At 39.2% G+C, this 21,080-nt stretch overlaps 1 protein-coding gene across 1 annotated transcript in view; it reads right to left on the reverse strand.

Moving 5' to 3' along the window:
• Malrd1 (MAM and LDL receptor class A domain containing 1) overlaps positions 1 to 21,080 on the reverse strand; it is a 641,297-nt gene that overhangs the window by 495,575 nt on the left and 124,642 nt on the right. Inside the window, exons 14-17 of the mRNA XM_051151281.1 lie at positions 12,544 to 12,696; positions 12,015 to 12,120; positions 11,209 to 11,576; positions 1,587 to 1,999 (exon numbers count right to left, since the gene is read on the reverse strand). Coding sequence (XP_051007238.1) covers positions 1,587 to 1,999; positions 11,209 to 11,576; positions 12,015 to 12,120; positions 12,544 to 12,696 — 1,040 coding nt within the window. The remainder of the gene's footprint in view (positions 1 to 1,586; positions 2,000 to 11,208; positions 11,577 to 12,014; positions 12,121 to 12,543; positions 12,697 to 21,080) is intronic.

Genomic DNA, 21,080 nt, shown 5'->3' on the forward strand with positions numbered 1-21,080 from the left:
CAGCTATGCCACTCCTGGACCAAGAAGTAGCAGGAAACAAACAAACAACCCCAGGACTGGTAACCAAAGGACTTTAAGCCAACATACCATGGAGGTACGTTGCATATCCACGTTTATTGTAGGACAATTCATAATAGCTAAGTAATGGCATCAATTTATGTGTCATTCAATATATGAATGAGCAAAAGCTGTGGCATATACACAATGCAACTTTATTGAAATATTAAAAAAAGATGAATTGTGTCATTTATAGGAAAATGATGCAACTAGATTAAGTGAAATAAGCCAGACTAAAAAAATCAAATAGTGCATGCTTTCTCACATATTTGGATTCCAGATTTTATATACATAAAACAAACTAAATATGAAGGAAGATTACTGCACGTATTTTCCTTGGCTGGTGCCATGGTTTGAGCAGGACCCCTGGGCCCAGATCCGCCCATCATAATGTTCTTCTTGTAGGTTTCTAGGACCCTCTGGATCCTTCTATATCCCCATTCTCTCATGCTTCTCTCACCTAGAGTCCCAGTAGTATGTCCTCCCTTCTGTCTCACTTTCCTGGTGAATGAAGACTTTCGTGAGACATGCCCCTTGGGTTAGTGTCTAGATATAAGTGGGTATATACCACATGATTCTTTCTGCTTCTGGGTTAACTCACTCATTATGATCACTTCTAGTTCTATCCACGTGCAGTAAACTTCGAACCCCTAGCCAGACCTAGCCAATGAGCAGAACATTCTCCACACTTGAGTGGAGAGTGTGGTCTGACTTTCATATGGACTCTGGTGCCTCATATTTGACCATGTCCCCTGGATGGGGAGGCCGGGTGGCACTCAGAGGAAAGATAGCAGGCTACCAAGAAGAGATTTGATACCTTATGAGCATATACAGGGGGAGGAAGTCCCCCTCAGTCACAGTCATAGGGGAGGGGAGTAGGGGGAAAGCAGGAGGGAGGGAGGAGTGGGAAGATACAAGGGATGGGATAACCATTGAGATGTAATATGAATAAATTAATAAAATATATTAAAAATAAATATGAAGGAAGAGAAATGACAGGATAAATATGGTCAAATTACATGACACACTTTTTTAAAAAAACCTTCCTTATGAAGCCCAGAACCATGTGAAATATATGCATTCCAGTTAAAAACTACAAATGAGCAAAAGGAAAAATACACTCTGCCTGGATTTCAGCTGCTCACCTATAAAACGTTAAAATGTCAAATGATGTATTCAAAAGCATATTTTTATGAGTTTGCAGTCTGCAGAATTCACAGATTGTGCCAAACTCTCTTTTCTTTTTATGTTTTAATTTCAGGAGAATGAGCATTTAACAGTGGAGGGACCTGCAGCTGTTTCCAGTGTCAAGTGCTCATCTGAGGAGATGTTAGACATACATTCTTGAGGTAGTCATGCAGCAAAGCAACTCAAAGAGCCTTAACACACCCTCCTGTAAATAATGAATGTGTTTCAAAGTAACTTTGATCCAATTCCACCAGCTCTTAATTCAAGATTACAGTGATATTTCACACTGCTTAGACGTTAGGAAGCATTTCAAGTACATATTATGAAACCCATTATCCTACCTGAAAGGGATGCCTGCTAGAAATACTGAGGTGTTTTCTTATCCATCTGTTGCCTTGATCCCCAAATATCTGCCACAGCAGCTGTCCCTTGGAATTGCTCCAGATTCTCTGGTACACAGCCAGCTGATATATATGCTTTCCAAACATGTGGTAGTACAGGCGGAAGGTGCAGCCATTTGCGTCAGTGGCGTTAAGGATTGGGCTGAGTAAAATAGCTTTGTCTTGAAAGACCTGTGGCCCTGACGTTTCTATGTAGAGGTAGTGTCCTTTGGCTGTGCCCAATGTGTTGTCCTTCATTGGGCCTGTGTTCAGTGTTGAAGTAGGACCCTGGTATCTGGTCCAGTTGAAGTCATCCTCCATACTTTGTTCCCAGTTACACATTCCATTTTCAAAGTCACACTGCAGTTCAGGTTCTGGGAATGACATTAAATATCATCAAAGGAGTGCAGGGAATAAATAAGAGTGACGGAGAACACACACTGATATTGGAACACACAAAGGTAAGTGCAAGGAGTTTTTAAATGTGACATAAAGCACAGCGAAAAGACACTAATTCCTAGGCACCAAATAATATCTCATGGAGTAAAGATGAAATGCTTAGAGCATTACCTTTCAAAGAGCATTACCTTTCAAGTATTTTTAATGGGAATTCATCTTCATTTTTTATCACATTCCCCTGGGCTGGTGATACAGCTTAGAGGTAGAGCCCTTGCCTAGCATGTACATGGACCTAGGTCCAATCCCCCGTGTAACTATTACCATAAGCTCAGGCAAGTGGTCATAGCTGTTTCATAGTAACACATTTTTGACTGGGTGCATTGAAGTGTAGCTGCATGCTCCAACCAGAAAACATTAAGAAAAATGAAACAAACAAAACCGCCAAAGCTCAGAATCCACATGTGAATTGCTTATTTAACTTGCTTCAAAACTGTGCACTGAGATTTTGATTGTGCCTTTGGAATGTGCACTTGTTTGTGTAGAGTGTGTGTGCCTTTATGTGGTCTTAGCTTGCTTGCACACATGCATCATGAGGGTACATGTGTTTGTATGGAGGCCAGATATCCATTTATTTTCCCCTAGCAACCTTCATCTAATTATTGTGGTGTGTGTGTGTGTGTGTGTGTGTGTGTGTGTGTGTGTGTGTGTGTGTGTGTGTTGCAGAGCTGTATGCTAATGCTCACATTTGTGCATGAAGATGCTCATCCATCGTGTGTATGTGGAAGACAGAGGAGGGCATCCTTGTCTTGTCTGTTTATTTTTTGCCTTCATCGTAGCCTAGGCTGGCAGGCAACAAGCCTCAGTGATTCTCAGGCTCCTTCTATTCACCAGTGATTGGCATGCGGGGAATCATGCCAGCATTGGCATGGTTGCATAGGTTCTGAAACACAAACTCCTGTTCTCAGGCAAGCACAGCAAACACTCACTCCTGAGCCATCCCTTGGCACTCACTGAGGAGCTAGCTACACTGCCCTACAGGACGCTCTTCTCTGCTCCTTCACCCTCAGTCTTACTGCTTTGGTTACAGAAGACTTTCTGGGATTTGAACTCCCTGCATCTGAATTTTTATAAGCTCTTTCAATAATTGTAACAGCTTAGAGTTTTTATTCTCTAATGATTCTAAATATTTAAGGTCACCTAGGTATCATCGAAAAATAGCTTACAATGACATGAACAATCTCAAACAATTGCAAGTCCATTAGACAAAATTCATATATTCCATGCAAACTAGTACAGCCACTTTGGAAATCTATCTGGTGCTATCTCAGAAAAATGGGAATAGGGCTTCCTCAAGACCCAGCTATTCCACTCCTTGGAATATACCCAGAAGATGCTCCAGCACACAACAAAAAAATTTGCTCAACCATGTTCATAGCAGCCTTATTCATAATAGCCAAAACATGGAAACAGCCTAAGTGTCCCTCAGTAGAAGAGTGGATAAAGAAACTGTGGTACATATACACTATGGAATACTACTCAGTTATTAAAAACAAGGAATTCCCGAAATTTGTGGATAAATGGATTGAGCTAGAAATGATCATAATGAGTGAGTTGACCCAGAAGCAGAAAGAATCAAATGGTATATACTCACTTATATCTGCATACTAGCCCAAGGGGCATGTCAAACAAAAGCCTTCACTTACCAGGAAACTGGGACAGAGGGGAAGGCATCCTATTGGGACTCTAAATGAGAGACGCATGGGAGAACAGCAAAATAAAAGGATCCAGAGGGTCCTAGAAATCTACAAGTAGAACAATATGATAGGCAGATTTGGGCCCAGGGGTCCCGCTCAAACTAAGGCACCAGCCAAGGACAATACAGGAGGTAAACTTTTAACCCCTTCCCAGATCTAGCCAATGGTCAGAATATTCTCCACAGTTGAGTGGAGAGTGTGATACTACTTTCTCACGTACTCTGGTGCCTCACATTTGACCATGTCCCCTGGAGGGGGAGACCTGGTGGCACTCAGAAGAAGGACAGCAAGTAGCCAAGAAGAGACTTGATACCCTATGAGAATATATAGGGGGACGTAATCCCCCTCAGGAACAGTCATAGGGGAGGGGAATAATGGGAAAATGGGGGGGGGAGGAATGGGAGGATACAAGGGATGGGATAAACATTGAGACGTAACAAGAATAAATTAATAAAAAAAAAAAGAAAAAAAAAAGGAAAAAAATAAATAAATAAATAGCATTTCCTTACCAAAAAAAAAAAAAAAAAAAAAAAAAAAAAAATTCATATATTCCCAAGTACTCAAGAGGATTCTGATGAGGGATTCCTCAAATATCAGTCTAAAAGAATCTTCTTCATTTCTACCCAGCCATGCCTAAATTACGATTTCCCAGTGCCAACATAACCATTTCTTTCTCTACGTAAAATCACTTGCTACATTCCGATATTCCCAATTAATCTAAACTATTTTGTCTCAGCCCCAATTATAATGGTTTACATTTCTTCCTTATCCATCTTTCCCCTTATCATACACTGTCTTTCCTATATGTGCGAAATATTCATGCCTTTCTCCATGTACAACTTTACCTACAGTTACATTATGTTCCTGTTGACACTTCACTGGGTCTCATCAACGGTGGTTTTTTTTTTTTTTTTTCTCTGACATTTTTGGGTTTTTTTCTATGTTTTATTTATTACTAGTACATACTAACTATATAAAATAATGCATCTCATTATGACTTTTTTATAAATGCACATAACATATTTAGGTCTTATCTACTATTTTCTATTACCCTTCCTTAAGATCCTGTGTTAGTTTGAATAGGAATGGTCCCTATAGGTTCATATATTTGAATGTCTCGTTTCCCAGTGGTGGAACTGCATGATAAGGATTAGGAGATGTGGCCTTGTCAGAGGAGGTGTGGCATTGTGGCAGGATGTGAGGTCTCAAGAAGTCCAGCCATTCCTCATGAGCTCTTCTGGCCTCCTATTTGTGAATAAGGACATTAACTCCAGTCCCATTCCTTTCTGCCTGTTCTCGCATTCTCCACTATAATTGTAATAAACTCTCATGCTCTGAAAAGTAAGTTCTCAATAAACTCTCTCTATTAAAAGTTTTTCTTCTACAAGTTGCCTTGGTCACAGTGTCTTACCACATCAATGGAAAAGTAACTGAGGCAGAAGTTGATACCAGGGAGTAGCTAAAGCTGTGACAGGCCAGATCACGCTGGGGATGAATGTGGAATATCTGGGGACTTTGCACTAGGGAAGTACACTATACGCAGAGATTAAAAGACCATCCTAATGGAAGCTTAGAAGACAATGTGGAGGCCTAACTCAAGAGATTTCACAGGGGAATGATATAAATGACTGAGCCAGATTTTCTTGTGATAATTTTGTAAACAATGGATCTGTTCTTTGATCTTATCCTAAGAATCTGCTTGAGGGTAAACTGAGGAATATTAGCTGAGAAGATTTCAAAACATCCTATATTGACTCTGTCCTGTGGTTACTAATAATCATGCTATGCAGATCTACAGTAAAAAAAGAGCAAGCCAGGCAAAAAGAAATACAAAATGTACCCTTTGATGAGAAACGTGTGCAGGAAATACAATGTTGGAGCCAAGGCTTGTGCTGAAAGACAAAATGAAGCCAGATGTGGAAGGGACTAAAGAGGGTGGATCCTCAGGACAGGATCCCACGTAGCTAAGCTTCCAACTAATAAAAAGTTTATGCAACAAGGAAAATCTTATGCAAATGTAATTCAAGAAGGAGATGAGATTGAGTCCCAAGCCTGCAGCCCAGTTTGGTAGCATTGGCCATGGGTTCTGGCTTTAGTAAAGATGTAGGAGTAAGGGACTTTGGAATTTTCCTTCACAACCGAGAAAGGCCACTGCGGCCAGGCAAGGGAGTCCCTTAACAGAGGCCTGGAAACTGAAGCTTTAACAGTGAAGCCTTCAAAGGATCAAAACTAATTACCCGAGTAAACAGGAAATGCAAGCTAGCAGCTTCCAAAATGAGAAAATGATAGAGATAGTTTGCTGTGGGGATTGAAGACCAGACAGTTTAGTTTTACAATTAAGCTCAGTTGGTTAGGGTTTAAGATGTTTTTAGGTCTAGATAGATGTTTTAAGGTGATAAGAGATGAAATATGATAGATATTGATTTACATTCAGAATTTTATACGCACCAAGATAGGAAAGATGTTTTCTTCAAAGCTGCCAAATACAAGTCGCCAAAACACTACGAATGTAACATTTATATAATTCCTGATTCTTTTGTGGTTCTTCTTGTTGTATGTAGTTTATTTTATAAGTGTGCAATAATAAAAATGTATACATAAAATATGTTTTTCAATTTTTTTAAATTTTATTTTATTAATTTATTCTTATTACATCTCAATGGTTATCCCATCCCTTGTATCCACCCATTCCCCCTCCCTCCCATTTTCCCCTTATTCCCCTCCCTTATGACTGTGACTGAGGGGGACTTCCTCCCCTTTTATATGCTCATAGGGTATCAAGTCTAAAAACAATGATGCCTGGATTGTCTTGTGTACTCAAGATATTAGACGTGCCAGAGCACAAGGAGTTCAGTGCAGAATTGCTGCAGGTAAGAAATGGGACTAGCCTGAGAGAGAAGTGTGCTGTGGACAGCAAAGCAGAAGTTGCAGAGCCATGTGCACCCTTTGACATCAGACACAGGACTACAGAATTTGGAGTTTGTCCTGCTGGGTTTCAATCTTGCCTTGCCCTAGTATAGACTCATTATGACCCCATTCCTCCCTTTTAGAATGGTAATGTATATTCTGGGCTACTGTATGTTAGAAGTCCACTTGCTTTTTAATTTTGCAAGGGGATAATTTCAATTAACATCTCCTTGAGTCAACTTTAAACTTTTAAATTGCATTGTGTCTATAAAAGACTAGAGTCTGGCCAAAAATGGGGCACCAGAGTTCGCATGAAAGTCAGACCTCACTCTCCACTTGATGGGGAGGCCTGGTGGCACTCAGAGGAAAGATAGCAGGCTACCAAGAAGAGGCATGATACCCTTTGAACATATACAGGGGAAGGAGGTTCCCCTCAGTCACAGACATAGGGGAGGGGAGTAGGGGGAAAGCGGGAGGGAGGGAGGAATGGGAGGATACAAGGGATGGGATAACAATTGAGATGTAATATGAATAAATTAATAAAAAAATTATTTAAAAATAGATTAGAGTCTGAAGTTGGACAGAGTGCATTTTATATTATGATATGACCCCAAGATTATGGGGGTCAGGGAGTGGAATCTGTTGTTAGACTAGGAATACATCCCCCTACACGCATGTATTTGAATTCTTGGTCCCTGGTTGATGGAACTCTTTGGGAAGGATAAAGATGCACGGCCTTGATGGAGAAAATATGTCACTGGAGGTGTGGTGGGGCTTTGAAGTTTCAATAGACACACGCCATCTTGAGTTAGCTTGCTCACCCTCCTTCTTTGTAGGTAAGTAAGAAGTCTCTCAGATGCCATGCTCCCATGCTCCCATGCTCCCATGCTCCCATGCTCCTTAGCATAATGTCATCAACTTTCATCTTCCAAAACTGCAAGCCCTCAACAAACTCTGTCTTATATAAGTTGCCTTAGTCATGGTGTCTGCCTTCCTTTTTTTCTAATAGCCCCACTTACATGCCATCAATTTTTAAAATATGTGTTTTTGTGTATGTGCAGGCTTACTGTCCCTAAGTACACTGTATTCATGCAAGAGGCCATGGAGGTTAGAAAATTTATTGGATCACCTGGAATTGGAGTCATAAACAGCTGTGAGGTGCCATGTGGGTACTAGGAACTGATCATAGGTCCTATGGAAGAGCAGTAAGTGCTCTTAACTGCTGTACCATTGCTCTAAACAAGCTCATCTCTTTTCCATCAGACTTCACACATGACAGAAAGGATGGCATACTTGTTATTCGAAGTCTAGCTTATTTCACTCAATATGATAGCTTCTGTTTTTAATCAATTTTCCTGTACATGACATGATTTTGTTCTTTTTTGACTTACTTTTAAATTTTTAATTTAATATTATTTATTCAGATTACATCCCAATTGTTATCCCCTTGCTTATTTTCCTGTTCCCTCCCTCCCTCCCTCTTGGGCTCTATTCCCCTCCCCTAGACCTCTGACAGAAAGCAACCTCCTCCCCCATCATATGACCACAACCTATTAGTTCTCATCCGGATAGCCTGCTTCTCCTTCCTCTGTGTTCCCATCAAAGGGAAGTGAACAAATCAGGGGCACCAGAGTTCATGTCAGAGGCAGTCCCCACTGTCTCCAGAACCATGGAGAATGAGCTGTCCATGGATATATCTGAACAGGAGGAAAGAATCTCAGGTGTAGAGATAAGATGGAAGAATTTGATACTTTTGTTTTTGTTTGTGCCTGAACAAAATACCATTGGATATATGCACAACATTTAATATGTCCATTTATTCCATTGAAGAGCATTAAGGCAGATTCCCTAAGTTGGCGCTCATGAATAAATATAGCCATCTGTACAGCAATGCCCACTATATAGTATCTTGTATTCCCTCAGGTATATGCCCAGTAGTAGTACAGCCAAAATTAAGTGGTAGCTCAGCTCCATTTTTAGGTATGTTGACAAATCTCCATGCTGATTTCCATAGTGACTACTTTATATTCCCATCACAGCACACTAATGGTGGGCTTTCAAACTTCTGACATCATTCAGTCAAACTTAAAAAGAATTGACTAAGACCTCATCAATCAAATACTCTATTTTTAGGGTAGTGTTGGAGCATGTTCATTTTTCAAGACATGAAGCTCTTGTTGGCACCAGAAATTTGCTTTAGAACAAATGAGATTAATATATATACATATTTGGAAGTCTTGGGCCAAGGAGACAAGATTTAGAATTCATAGTTAGTTTTATATTTTAGCTCCATTTATATTCTAATATTTTAAATATAAATGTCATCTGTCTTTTGACTATTCATCTTAGTGATGGCTCTTGGTGCCAAAGGTGAGCAAGCACCCTGAACAATCAATAAGAGTGCAGGTGAAGCAAAGCAACTGGGCGAGAACAAATCATCTGTGTGGACAGGCGAGAAGAGAAGCTCGGGCCTAATGAAGGGAACCAGTAAGCAGATGTCAGCAGGAAGATGGGCTTTTGTCTGCTGAATCCTCATTTGTGACTAATCAAGCCAGCTGTGATGTGAACTGGGGACATTCCAGGTACTCCCCACATGTCAGTGTTTGGCTGTGAAGCAGAAAGATGATGTCAAACTGCAGAGTTTTTGACATAAAACTGACACTAAGGCCAACAAGTTTTTACATTGATCGTTGGCACATTGACTCTACACTCAATCTTGATTCCAAAATAGAACGTATGGAACTCTACCCTTCACTGGAGGACCACATCTCCATGCACCCTGCGGCAAATACAACTTTAAAATTGGGATGTGTATTGCATAGTATATTGAATAAGGTAATGTCTCAATGTATGCCACTATTATTTCTCTGTACCATTAAATAAGCAAGAAATATGCTGAAACTATGATTACATTTATTTATACTATGATAACACCATACTTTATTCTACTAATATCAGGATGTTTGAAAAGCAATTTTGAGAATTTTAAAAAGCTAAAACTCTTTCTGAATTTGCAAAGACTAAATTAGACTTTTGACCAAATATATATATATATATATATATATATATATATATATATATATATATATATCATATGATTACCACTGTCAAAATCAATGTTAACTCTATCCATTCAAATAAGAGTTGTGTAACTTTTGTGAGTTAAATAGTAATTTGGACTTTAATGTGTTTTTAATAGCACACATATCAAAGATCGCACACACACCACATTCCAGTGACTTATATGAAAATTCTGTTTTCTATGGGGCACTGAATATTCCACCATTTCAGTTTGGCTTCTAATGAGTTTTCTAATTTATGAAACACATAAGCTTGAAATTTATAAATTATCTTTAGACAAGGATATGAGTCCAAGAATGATAGAAACATTTTGTAACAGATTTTTTTCAACAAATAGTTCTGTTAGTGGCTAATTTATTTTCACAGGATCTGTGGGAGCCAGGCTCAGGAAACTGAGGGCCAGACCACAGCAAGATTCCACAAACATTCAGCAGTTTGACAGCAGAAAAATAACTGAGCCTCAGCACTTCACTCTCTCTTCCTAGAAAACAAAACAACAAACAAGCAACCCCCGCCCCATGCAGGTTCTTCCTCTGTACTTTCTCACTAGCTCAGGCCTCACTGTCAAAGCGATTCTCTTTCAGAAATTATCCTGCAATGCTCCCTAACATATCCCCTAAGTCTGTTCTCAAATCCACTAGTTCTATCACACCCACACTAACATTTACATATGTCAACTTTGAGTGCTACCACCACTCTAAACACCTTTAAAATAAAGAGTGCTTTTTTTCAGTGTAGATCACAGAGATCCTTCACCTTGTCCCTCGTCCATATCCCATCTCTGATTTGTGCTCTCTTTATACAATACAACTTTCATCTGTCTTCATGGCTTCTGAACGTAAGTCTCACTCACCAAGTTTCATATCTTGGATAAATTATCACCTGCAGAAAATCCAATTTTATTAGTCTATAAAGGCATACTATACCTTTCTCCACAGTTCAAGCTAAAATCGTAATTATATATTTTCCCATTAATAAATACTTAAATGTTTCTCTCTTCAGTTCGACTGTGAAACACATGAAGGCAGGAGCACTGTATTCATTCTTACTGATGTATCTCTCCTGCAGCTGGTTGGTAAACCTACTTAAGAATGGCAAGGAGCTGGCATGGTGGCTCAGCTAGTAAAGGCACTTGCCACTGTGCCTGACAACTTGAGTTTGATCCCCATTACCCACATGGTGGAAGGAGAGAATTGACTCATAAAGTTGTGCTGACCTCCACACATGCACTATGGCAGGCAGAAGCATTCACACACATAGCGGTCTTTAGTAATAAAAAAGACTGACATGTTTAGTTAATTTGATTAATCAACCATACAGTATTCATCAACTTTTCAACTATGATTTAGTCATTGGCTTGATTGCCTCTAAAGCAGAGAATGAATCAAGACCAAAAGCCCCAAACCACATAGTACACACCCCCACAAAAAAATGTAACTTACCACAGTCAATCTCATCTGTGCGATCTCCACAGTCATCAACCAGGTCACAGAGCTGATGGATTCCAATGCAAGCCTTTGTCTGTCTACACCAGAAGTGATCTGGCTCGTCACAAAGCTCAACAGGAGGTGGAAGAGCACAATTCTCAAAACGGATGTCATCAACGCCAGAGACCCCACTATAAACGGCCATACTGACTTTCTCTAGTGTCAGGTAGAAGGGCCCAGTGAGGCGTCCTAGCTGGACAGTTGCCTCTGACCACTGGTTGCCTTGGTTATACAATACTCTCCAGAGAGCTGTGGCATCCCTGGAATTTTCTAGATGTAGCTGCAACTCAGCTGCCCCCACTGACAGTCCATAGTTATAAAACCTGAAAGAAAACCAATGTGAGAAATGAAAACATTATAGGAGACCAGAGAGTTGATCTTCGGACTCTTCCACTCACGCCAATTACTAATGAATTATAGTAATGGGCACAGTTCCTTCCCATAGTACTTGTGGCTGCCCATTTGCAAGAATTTGTCCACTGAGATGCATATTGTATGGCTCTCATAACGCTGGAAGCCTCTTGCGAGACACAAGGAGACTCCTAATTAAATTAAAACCCAATGGAAGACAGGAAGCCTTCTTTCACATTAAGAAGTACAATAACCAAAACTGATAATATACTCTGAAGTTAAAGTTGCTTTAATTTAATTCAGTAATCACTGTAAAGTGCAACCAGGGGTAAAATGAATAGCTATCAAGTACAGGGATTTGCCTGCAGCCATCACCTTACTAGGCTAATTCAGCATCAGACAACAGTTACCAGAATGACAGTGTACACCCGGGCCCTGTCTGGCTGAAAGTCGGGCTCTGAAGTTTAGCAGTTTGAAACAAGTTGCTGCTGTTCTTCAAAATGAACATGAAATGCCCTGTGGGGATGAAAAAACAAAGTAGTAAGTTTACCTACTGAATTCTGCAATGCCACGAGAGCTCTTCTGTCTCTTAAGGCAATGCCAAGGAAGTTTCTTGTCCAGTTAAAATTAAAATGGCACAGCAATAAAAGCCAATAACCATAGAAAAATTTGCTTTTTGTATTTAATCAGATGCATCTGAGTGACGTTAACAGTCAATTTATAGTTTCAGTCAATACAGGCAAGAATGTATCAATTCCAATCATATCACATACAAAGAAATCAATTCTTGCAGACAGCACAACTGATTATCAATGTCATCCTACCATGCTGTGATCTTCATACACACACACACACACACACACACACACACACACACACACACACACACGTCTAAGCCAGCAATCAACAGACATGTGTAAAACATTGATAGCGCCTTACCTTTAGCCGTGCCATGAGTGTGGTCTCCAGGTGGGGCTTGTTGCTTGAAATCAGCAGAAAGATCATTTGGGGAGCTCCACATCCAGTCAAAATGGTCAGCACCACTGGCTTCGAACCACCCACAGCTGTTTGCTTCAAAATCACAATCGGCAACTGAAGAAGAGAAAGGAGGCTTTCTTAGATCGCTTGCACAGAGTCACCTGCCTTGGGAACGTAGCACTCAAGTGGATATGCCCCCACCGCACTCTTTAAGTTACCAAGAATCACAGAAGGAAAAATACAAATCTTTCCCGGTCTGAAACAATGACATGTTCTTCACACAGGATATGGAGAAGGCAGAGTGTTCAACTTCACAAATTCGGTTTTTCCCAAACATTCTTTCTGGAAAGCAGCATTACCCAGCTGCATTGGTTAAGGAATTTCTAACATTTGCTACTTTGCTCTAACAATAGTGTTATTTTCCCTCCTTCAACATAAGTGGCAAGTTTGTTTCTCCAGAGCATTTTATAAAAAAAAAAAAACAAAAAACAAAAAAAATCATAAGGGACAGTCCCTGATTCAAACACTCAGTTTTCCTTTATACTTTATACTTCCTTTATCTCCTTCCTGATTCTCATAGGGGTTGGTATTGCAAATATTGTTATGTGGGTCACCTGATTGGTGTAGAATGTTTTTCTAGGACACGTGCTTAGAAATTGGTTAACTCCCACAAACTGATTTAGAGAAGAAAGAGAAGAGAAGGGCGAGGAAGAATGCAAGCCATGAACTGCAAGAGGGTAGTAGCATGAGGGTTAACAGCTACTAAATTACCAGCACAAGAGACTCTCCAGAGCACTTTGTATAATCCCACAATAACCCTATGCCACAGGTGATGAAGATGGTGTTTCTTTATGAAGAAAGAAAAGTGAGTTTAGGATAAAGTGTCCGATGATGTTTTCTGTGTGCTGTGTATTCAAATTCTGAATTCCGTAACCCAGAGATATGGTTGCAGTCCGGACTTTGGCATTGTCATTATAAAGCATCTCCTGCCTTGGTATGTTGTGAACATTGCTCACCACCACCTTCTGATTGGTTAAATAAAGAGCTGAACAGCTAATAACTGGGCAAGAGAGGATAAGGAGGGAGATCCCAGGCCAGGGAGAGGGTCTCACAGGGAGACCAGAGGGAGAGAGGAAGAAATCACTATTGGGACATGGATGAAGATATAGGTGGCAGGATGAGACTAAGATGGCAGCCTCATGGGCCTCATGGCTATGAAGTAGGCCAGGCCAGTATCACCAGGTTAGAACAGCTGAGGATCTGCCCAGCTATAGTGTCTTAAGCTTTTAATAATATAATAGATCTCTGTGTCATTATTCAAAGCCAAGGTGGGCATAGAAAAAGGTCTTGCATTTCACATAAAGTAGGTAATTTCACCAGTGCCATATATGACCAAGTTGTAGTGTGGAATTAGACTTCCCATAAAGCACTCTTTTATTAAAGAGTTGGAAAAAGAAGAAGGAAAAATTTGATCATTACATTGGAAAAAAAGATAAACCAAACAGCCTTATCTGAATTCACTTAATAGAATGTTCAATCTTTTAAAAAAAGATTCCCATTTCTGAGTGGATTCATTGACATCTTTCTCCACTGGGTGATTTTGACTGAGAATAGGACCTGTGTCTCCTAAGTCATATAACTAAAGAATCAATCATTCTTTGGATGAAAGTATGAAGTAAATGAAGTTACTAGCATTTTAAGCTAGTGAGAAATCATCTTAAAATTTCAAAATGCTATTTATACATGAGAAAACCATGTCACATCTAATGTCTGATGGTTTCTCTACAATATATAATATCAAAATATATTTCCTTTCTATGACATTTCCTGCCCAAAATTTGACCTGTGTATCACTTCAACTCTTCTCAAAACTGATGAAATGTGTAAAACCATCTAAAGTACTTTTGAATACTGAGTACTATAATAAATATAACCCATATTTCAGTTAGCATGTACAACTATAAATATGCAATATGAAGAATGCATTTCAAACCTAGAATAATGATTTCTTAAACTTAAAACTCTTGAGAAGCAAAATTAAATGGTATTCAAAAATGAAAAGGAATAACTGTGAGCTAAAAATAAAATCCAAAGAATGCTTAAATTTTTGTGGTTTAAAAGCTGTATCTATATCAACTACATAATATACAAGTAAAATATAAATATACATAGATTTGAAAAGATCCAAAATATTTAGATGTGTGAAGCAAATGCTTTGATCCCTGTTTCAGATGAACTTCAACAGAGGATTTAAGCGTTCTTGCTATATAAAATCAGGAGAGACTACATTGCTGCTGCTATACAGTGTGTAGCTCATACAGCCGCCCAGAGAGGAAACACGATTTTCACATAACAAGGAACATGATGCTGTGGACATAGTGAATGGTAGTAGGACTAGAAACACCACTGAGCGGCCTTTTAATTCTCTTAGAATTGGACCTTTCAACAACACTCTGTAAAAGGAATCAGCTTTGCAAGAACTTTTGCAGCATTGTTTCCAATAGGCAAGAACTGGAATCCAGGAAGGCAAAGCAAATACTCCATGCCCTGACTCCTGTGTGGAATCCAATACAGTTGATCTTAGAGTTTGATCTTAGAGTTGAGAGTAGAAAAATGATACAAGAAATGAAAGAGAAGTAAGGGATGGGTAAAGGTTGGCCACTGTTTCATAAGCCATGGATGGGATGGAACCAGTAGCTATGTTGAGTTATTGCATAGCAGGGAGACTGAGAAACACGATACTGCTCCACATTCCAAAGAAGATAAAAGAGAGTGTTGAATACTTTTACTACAAGAAATTTAAAAAATGCTTAAGGAGACAGACATTGTTTCCATGAACGTAATATCATTCTATGCATGTCTGTCTCCTTAAGTATTTTTTAAAATTTCTTGCAGTAAACGTATTCAAACACTAAATGGCACCATATAAGTATACAAAATTTTTATGTATTAAAGAAAAATAATTTTAAGAGAAAACAATTTTAATAAAAATGCTATTAAAACTCAGAGGTGCTTTTCTATTATTTTTCATATCCATGTTCCCATGCACCTTTAAAAAGCTTAATTACTTATAAATGTAATGATGTAGTCTCTAAGCTAGCCACTAATTGTTCATATACCTTTCCAGAACCACCATAGACATTTTCCATGGCATAGCCATTTATGACCACAAGATGCAACACTCGGGGTGTATTTGAGTAATTGAGGTTCAGAGATCTGCCACTGCTTCTGGGGGCATTATTGACTTCTGCAATTAATTCCACTACAAGTAATGCCTGCAAAAACAATATTGCAAACACCATTTGCTCAGAGTTCACATGCAGGAAGCTTTGGACTATGGGCAATTCCAGTTGTAACCGAATGCCTGTTGACACAGAATTTGTGAAACTTATGCTTGTCTTTTCTATGACTATGGGCAGAAAAGCTAATGACTCTACAATGGCTTTTAATTATTGTGAGAAAAATTACTCAAGTGGGATATATTAATTATGTTAATTATAATTACATTTGTCACCTCTGGGGAGAGAGTGTTAGAAGACAATTGGTGGGGCTGACAAATAGTTTCATCACTGTCAGTTTTGCAGCCATTTGTTGAGTAAGAAATTGAACAAGTGTAGTAACCCAGAACACTTTGAATGGTAAAGATCCAGACTGTCTATATAGCCCTGTCTTGTTTTGGTTTTTGCTATATTGGAACTGCTTTGGTGGTTTGAATGAGAGGAATAAGCACAAAATATATAAAAGAAGATTCTCAACTGATATTTTGGGTATCACATAAAACTTTAAAACCCTTAGCAGGAAATATGCCCTGATATGTAGTGGCAGTGAACACAATATTGTGTCGTCTCAGCCATATAGCCAGATGCTGAGGTTAAGTTTAAAAGACCATAGCTGGAACTTGTGGATAATGGTTCTTAGAAGTAGGAATCTGGGACTGCAGCAATAGTTTGTGGGTTAAGAGCACTCACTGCTCTTCCAGAGGACCCTCGACTGTCTCCTAGCACCCACATGGTGCCTTCCAACTGTGTGTTCATCCACTTCTAGGAAGTCTAACACCATGTTCCAGCATCCCTGGGCACCAGGCAAACATGTGGCACCCAAACATCCCTGCATGAAAAAATTCCATATCTATAAAACAATGAAATAAAATAAATTCAAATTTCAAAGGCCACCACTGTAGACCATAGATATCTGAGCCAATAGCCACTGATTCTGTGTGGAAAACATCTTGAAACAACTGCCATCTTATTTAATCTCCAAGGAATACCCAAGATAAATTACTGTTCTGTTAACATTTTGTGTGTTTTGTTAACATTTACTTGTATGAAGAAAATTGCTGCCTGCATGTAGCAATCAGAAGACAATTTGCCAGAGTCTATTCTCCTCATTTGCCATAGAAGCCAATTAACACAGAGACCTCCATCTGGTCAACATGTAGAAAATAAGAGTCTTTGGAATGCTTAACCCAACATAGGATGTTTATACCACATACCTTCACTTTAGGCTCAGGATGCTTCAGAAAAGAAGGGAGAGAAAAAGTGTAAGAGCCAGAAGTGGCAGATACTTTTAAGGAAACAGTCTCTTCCGGACACTACAGGGCAGATGCACATATGAACTCACAGTGATTGTGATAGCATGTGCCTTTAATCAGAAAAAAAAAAATCCCAGCTTGGAGTGGGGTTAGGTGGACACAAAATAATACCCTACTAGCTGAAGAACGGTTGGTATTTGAGAGCTTCTGGGACAAGGAGAATCATATTTCTTTATGACTGTGATCCCTTGTATGTTAGCCCCACTTCAGGGCTGGCCCCACACCCAAGTGTAGTTGGGTAAGAGAAACTGGCCTCAATGGTTTTAGGAGAGAGCACAAAGTTGGGTGGGTAGGGAGGTGGGAGTAAATCTGAAAGGAATTAGAAGAAAGAGAGATACTGAGTATGATAAAATATGATATAAACTTCTTTAAAAAATAAAAAAAAAACATGTTATTTAAAATAACTTTTTAACAATTCTAACATGACCAGGCTGTAAACTAGATAAACACAGATAAGAATAAATCTATAAAATTGACTCTATCCTTCCTTTAAGATCTTTTTATTCTAAGGACTGGACAGATGGATCAGTCAGCAAAGTGCCTGTCACATAAAGTGCCCAAGTTTGATCTGTAGCACCTATGTAAAAACTTGGCAATGAAAGTAAGTGTCTGTAGCCTCAGTGCTAGGAGGAGGATGGGGTGACAGGTGGATCCCTGCTGGTTAGCTAAGACCAGCTAAAACAATAGGTGGAGCTTCAGAGAGATCCTGTCAAAAAAATATAAGCTGGAGAATACTCAAGGAAGACACCTGATATGGATCTTTGATCTCCATACATACATATACATATGTATATACACCACACACACACACACACACACACACACACACACACACACACACACTCACACACACACACACAGTCACATACTAGTTCTTCTCTAGCTTTAGGAGTTTCTCTTTTTAAATAATTTAATTAATTTAATCAGATTACAACTCAATTGTTATGCCATCACTTGTATATTCCCTTTCCTCTCTCCCTCCCGTTTTCACCATATTCCCCTCCCCTAGGTCTATGATCAAGCGGGACCTCCTCCCCCACTATATGGTCATAGGCTATCAATTGTGTGAGGGATAAAAGTTGAGTATTCTAGTGTGGTGGCTTATGTGCACTAAGGCTGTGCTTTGGTTAGGCAGTTACTATTTTAAAGTTCATTGTGCTAATACTATATCCCTATTTCACAGCATGTTCTCTGCTTTTGTAATTATTTTGTTTTAGCTTTATCATGCCTTCAAGTGACTGTATGCTTGAAGTTAAGATAAGGTTGAAATAACTGAGCTCTGAACTTCATCAACAGTTAATATTCATTAACTACTTGAAATGTAATATGTAACTGAGAAAGATTTATAATGAACTATGAAATAAAAAAGGAGTCTGTATAAATGAATGGAAAGAATGGCACATTCTAAAGGAAAGTCAGTGTATATATAAAACACTACAACATTTGGTCTTCAAACCTCCTGCATTTTAAACAATAATGTTTCTTTGTATTATCATGCATATATTTTAGTATTTATAAATTTATATTTTTCTTTATTAGTTAAAATGTATTTAAAACACAATTGTCCCTATTACAAGCTTATAACTGATTAGACGATGAGGTATTTGGCTACCTTAAGAGAGTCATAGGTCCTCCCGCTTCATTGAGTTTCTTCACTTTGACATCACACTGCATCAACACCCACCACGATGCTTTGTTTAATTAAACAGTTGGATTCCCTTAGTTCGCACCAGATCACAAGGAGACCATCAATGCTGGTGGATCTGGACCCAGGGGGGCTGCACAAACTGCTATACCAACCAAGGACAATACATGCAGTAAACTTAGACCCCCTATCCTGATCTAGCCAATGGATAGCTCATTCTGCAGGGTTGTGGGGATAGCGGGGACTGCTTCTGACATGAACTCTGGTGCCCCCTATTTGACCACTTTCCCTTTGGTGGGGAGGCCTGGTGGCACGCAGAAGAAGGGTAAGCAGGCTATCCGGATGAGACCTGATACGCTGTGATCATATGGTGGGGGAAGAGGTCTCCTTATGTCAGAGGTCTAGGGGAGGGAAAAAGGGTGAAAGGGAGAACAATTGGGATGTAATGTGAATAAATTATTTTTTAATTAATCTATTCAGATTACAGCTCAATTGTTCTTGCATCACTTGCATCCTTTCTTTCCTCCTACCCTCCCACCCCCACCCTATTACCCTCCCTTAGGTCCATGTCCTAGGGGGATCTCCTACCCTACTTTATAGCCGCAGGCTAACAAGTCTCATCTTAGTAGTCTGCCTATTCTTTCTTTAAGTGCAACCAAGGCTCCCTACCAAGGGGAGGTCATCAAATATGGGGCACCAGAGCTCATGTCAGAGCTAGTCCCTGCTCTCCACCTAACTGTGGAGGATGTGCTGTCCATTGACTAAATCAGAGTAGGGGTTCAGTGTTTACTACTTGTATTGTCCTTGGTTAGTGCAATAGTTTGAGTAGACACCCCTGGGCCCTGATCCACCTGTTACAATGTTCTTCTTGTAGGTTTCTAAGATCCTCTGGATCCTTCTATTAGCCCATCTCCAGTATTTCTCTTACCTAGAGTCGAAGTAGGATGTCCTACATCTGTCCCAATCTCCTGGTAAATGAAGACATTCATGGGGCATGCCTTTTGGGCTAGTGTCCAATTATAAGTGAGTATATACCATGTGAATCTTTCTGTTTCTGGGTTAACTCACTCAGTATGATCATTTCTAATTTCCTCCATTTGTCTACAAATTTCTAGATTCCCTTGTTTTTTTTATAGCTGAGTAGTATTTTTAAAAAACCCAAAACTTATAACTGTAATATGTATTTAAAAGAATCCTGTGATGTATCCAGTAGGGATTCTTTTAATAGTCAATTCTACATGCATATTTCATGCTTCGGCACCCACCTATGATGGCAAGCAATCATTGACCAGCTTTTAGTTTCAGACTGTTCTTTCAAGGATAATTAAATAGCAAATAGCTAGGCTCTGCACAGGGCAACTGACTATCCTACATAACAAAGGTGAACTTTGCATAAAATCCAAGTTGATTTGCATAAACAAGTTGGCATGCAGTCTATTGTAAAAGAATTGGGCTGTATAAGCCTGAGATCCCCAATTTCTTTGTAAACCTACGTCATACACACACCCCCCTGCATTTTTGTGTTCTCCAGGTAAAGCATCAAGAAAGAGCAGCTCAGACCTAATGCCCACACTGACTACCATATTCTTAAAGATAAGGGCATCTGCTTAAGGCAGGAACTCCATTCTTCCACCAGTATCCCAGGAATTGCAGTGTGTGAAGCCGTTAATTTACAGAGAGGGTAAACTTTCAGAGCATTCACAATTCTCGGCACATAACATGTTAAATGTTATGCATATTCATATCTCATCAAGTAGAGACCTAGAATTTATAAGTAAGTAGGTAATTGTGACAACATAACAATTACTTTGTCTCATTTATTCATTTAATCATTTATTATCCACAAATTTGAAAACAACCTGATAGAGAACATGTAACAACATATCTGTAAATATGTAAGAAGTAAGAATACAGATATACAAAAGTGGGAGGAGGATAATCATGGGTTGGAGAGATGGCTCAGTGGTTAAGAGCCCTTCCTGCTCTTCTAGAAGACCTGGGCTCTATTTCCAGGACCCAGATGATGGCTCACAAACATTAGTAACTCCAGTTGTAAATACTATAGAATCACACTCTTTTCTGGCCTTTTTGGGCTTTAAGTATGATATATAGACAATAACATAGTGAAAATATGCACACCAGTAAAATGAAAAAGACAGCAAAAAGTAGGAAAATACCACCTTTCATATATAGGGACTAGTGAAGATGGTGTTAGCAGGAGTAGATAGAAAATAACTGATGGATATATAATAGATAAATAGA

Source organism: Acomys russatus, chromosome 9 (assembly GCF_903995435.1).
Source record: "Acomys russatus chromosome 9, mAcoRus1.1, whole genome shotgun sequence".
NCBI lineage: Eukaryota > Metazoa > Chordata > Mammalia > Rodentia > Muridae > Acomys > Acomys russatus.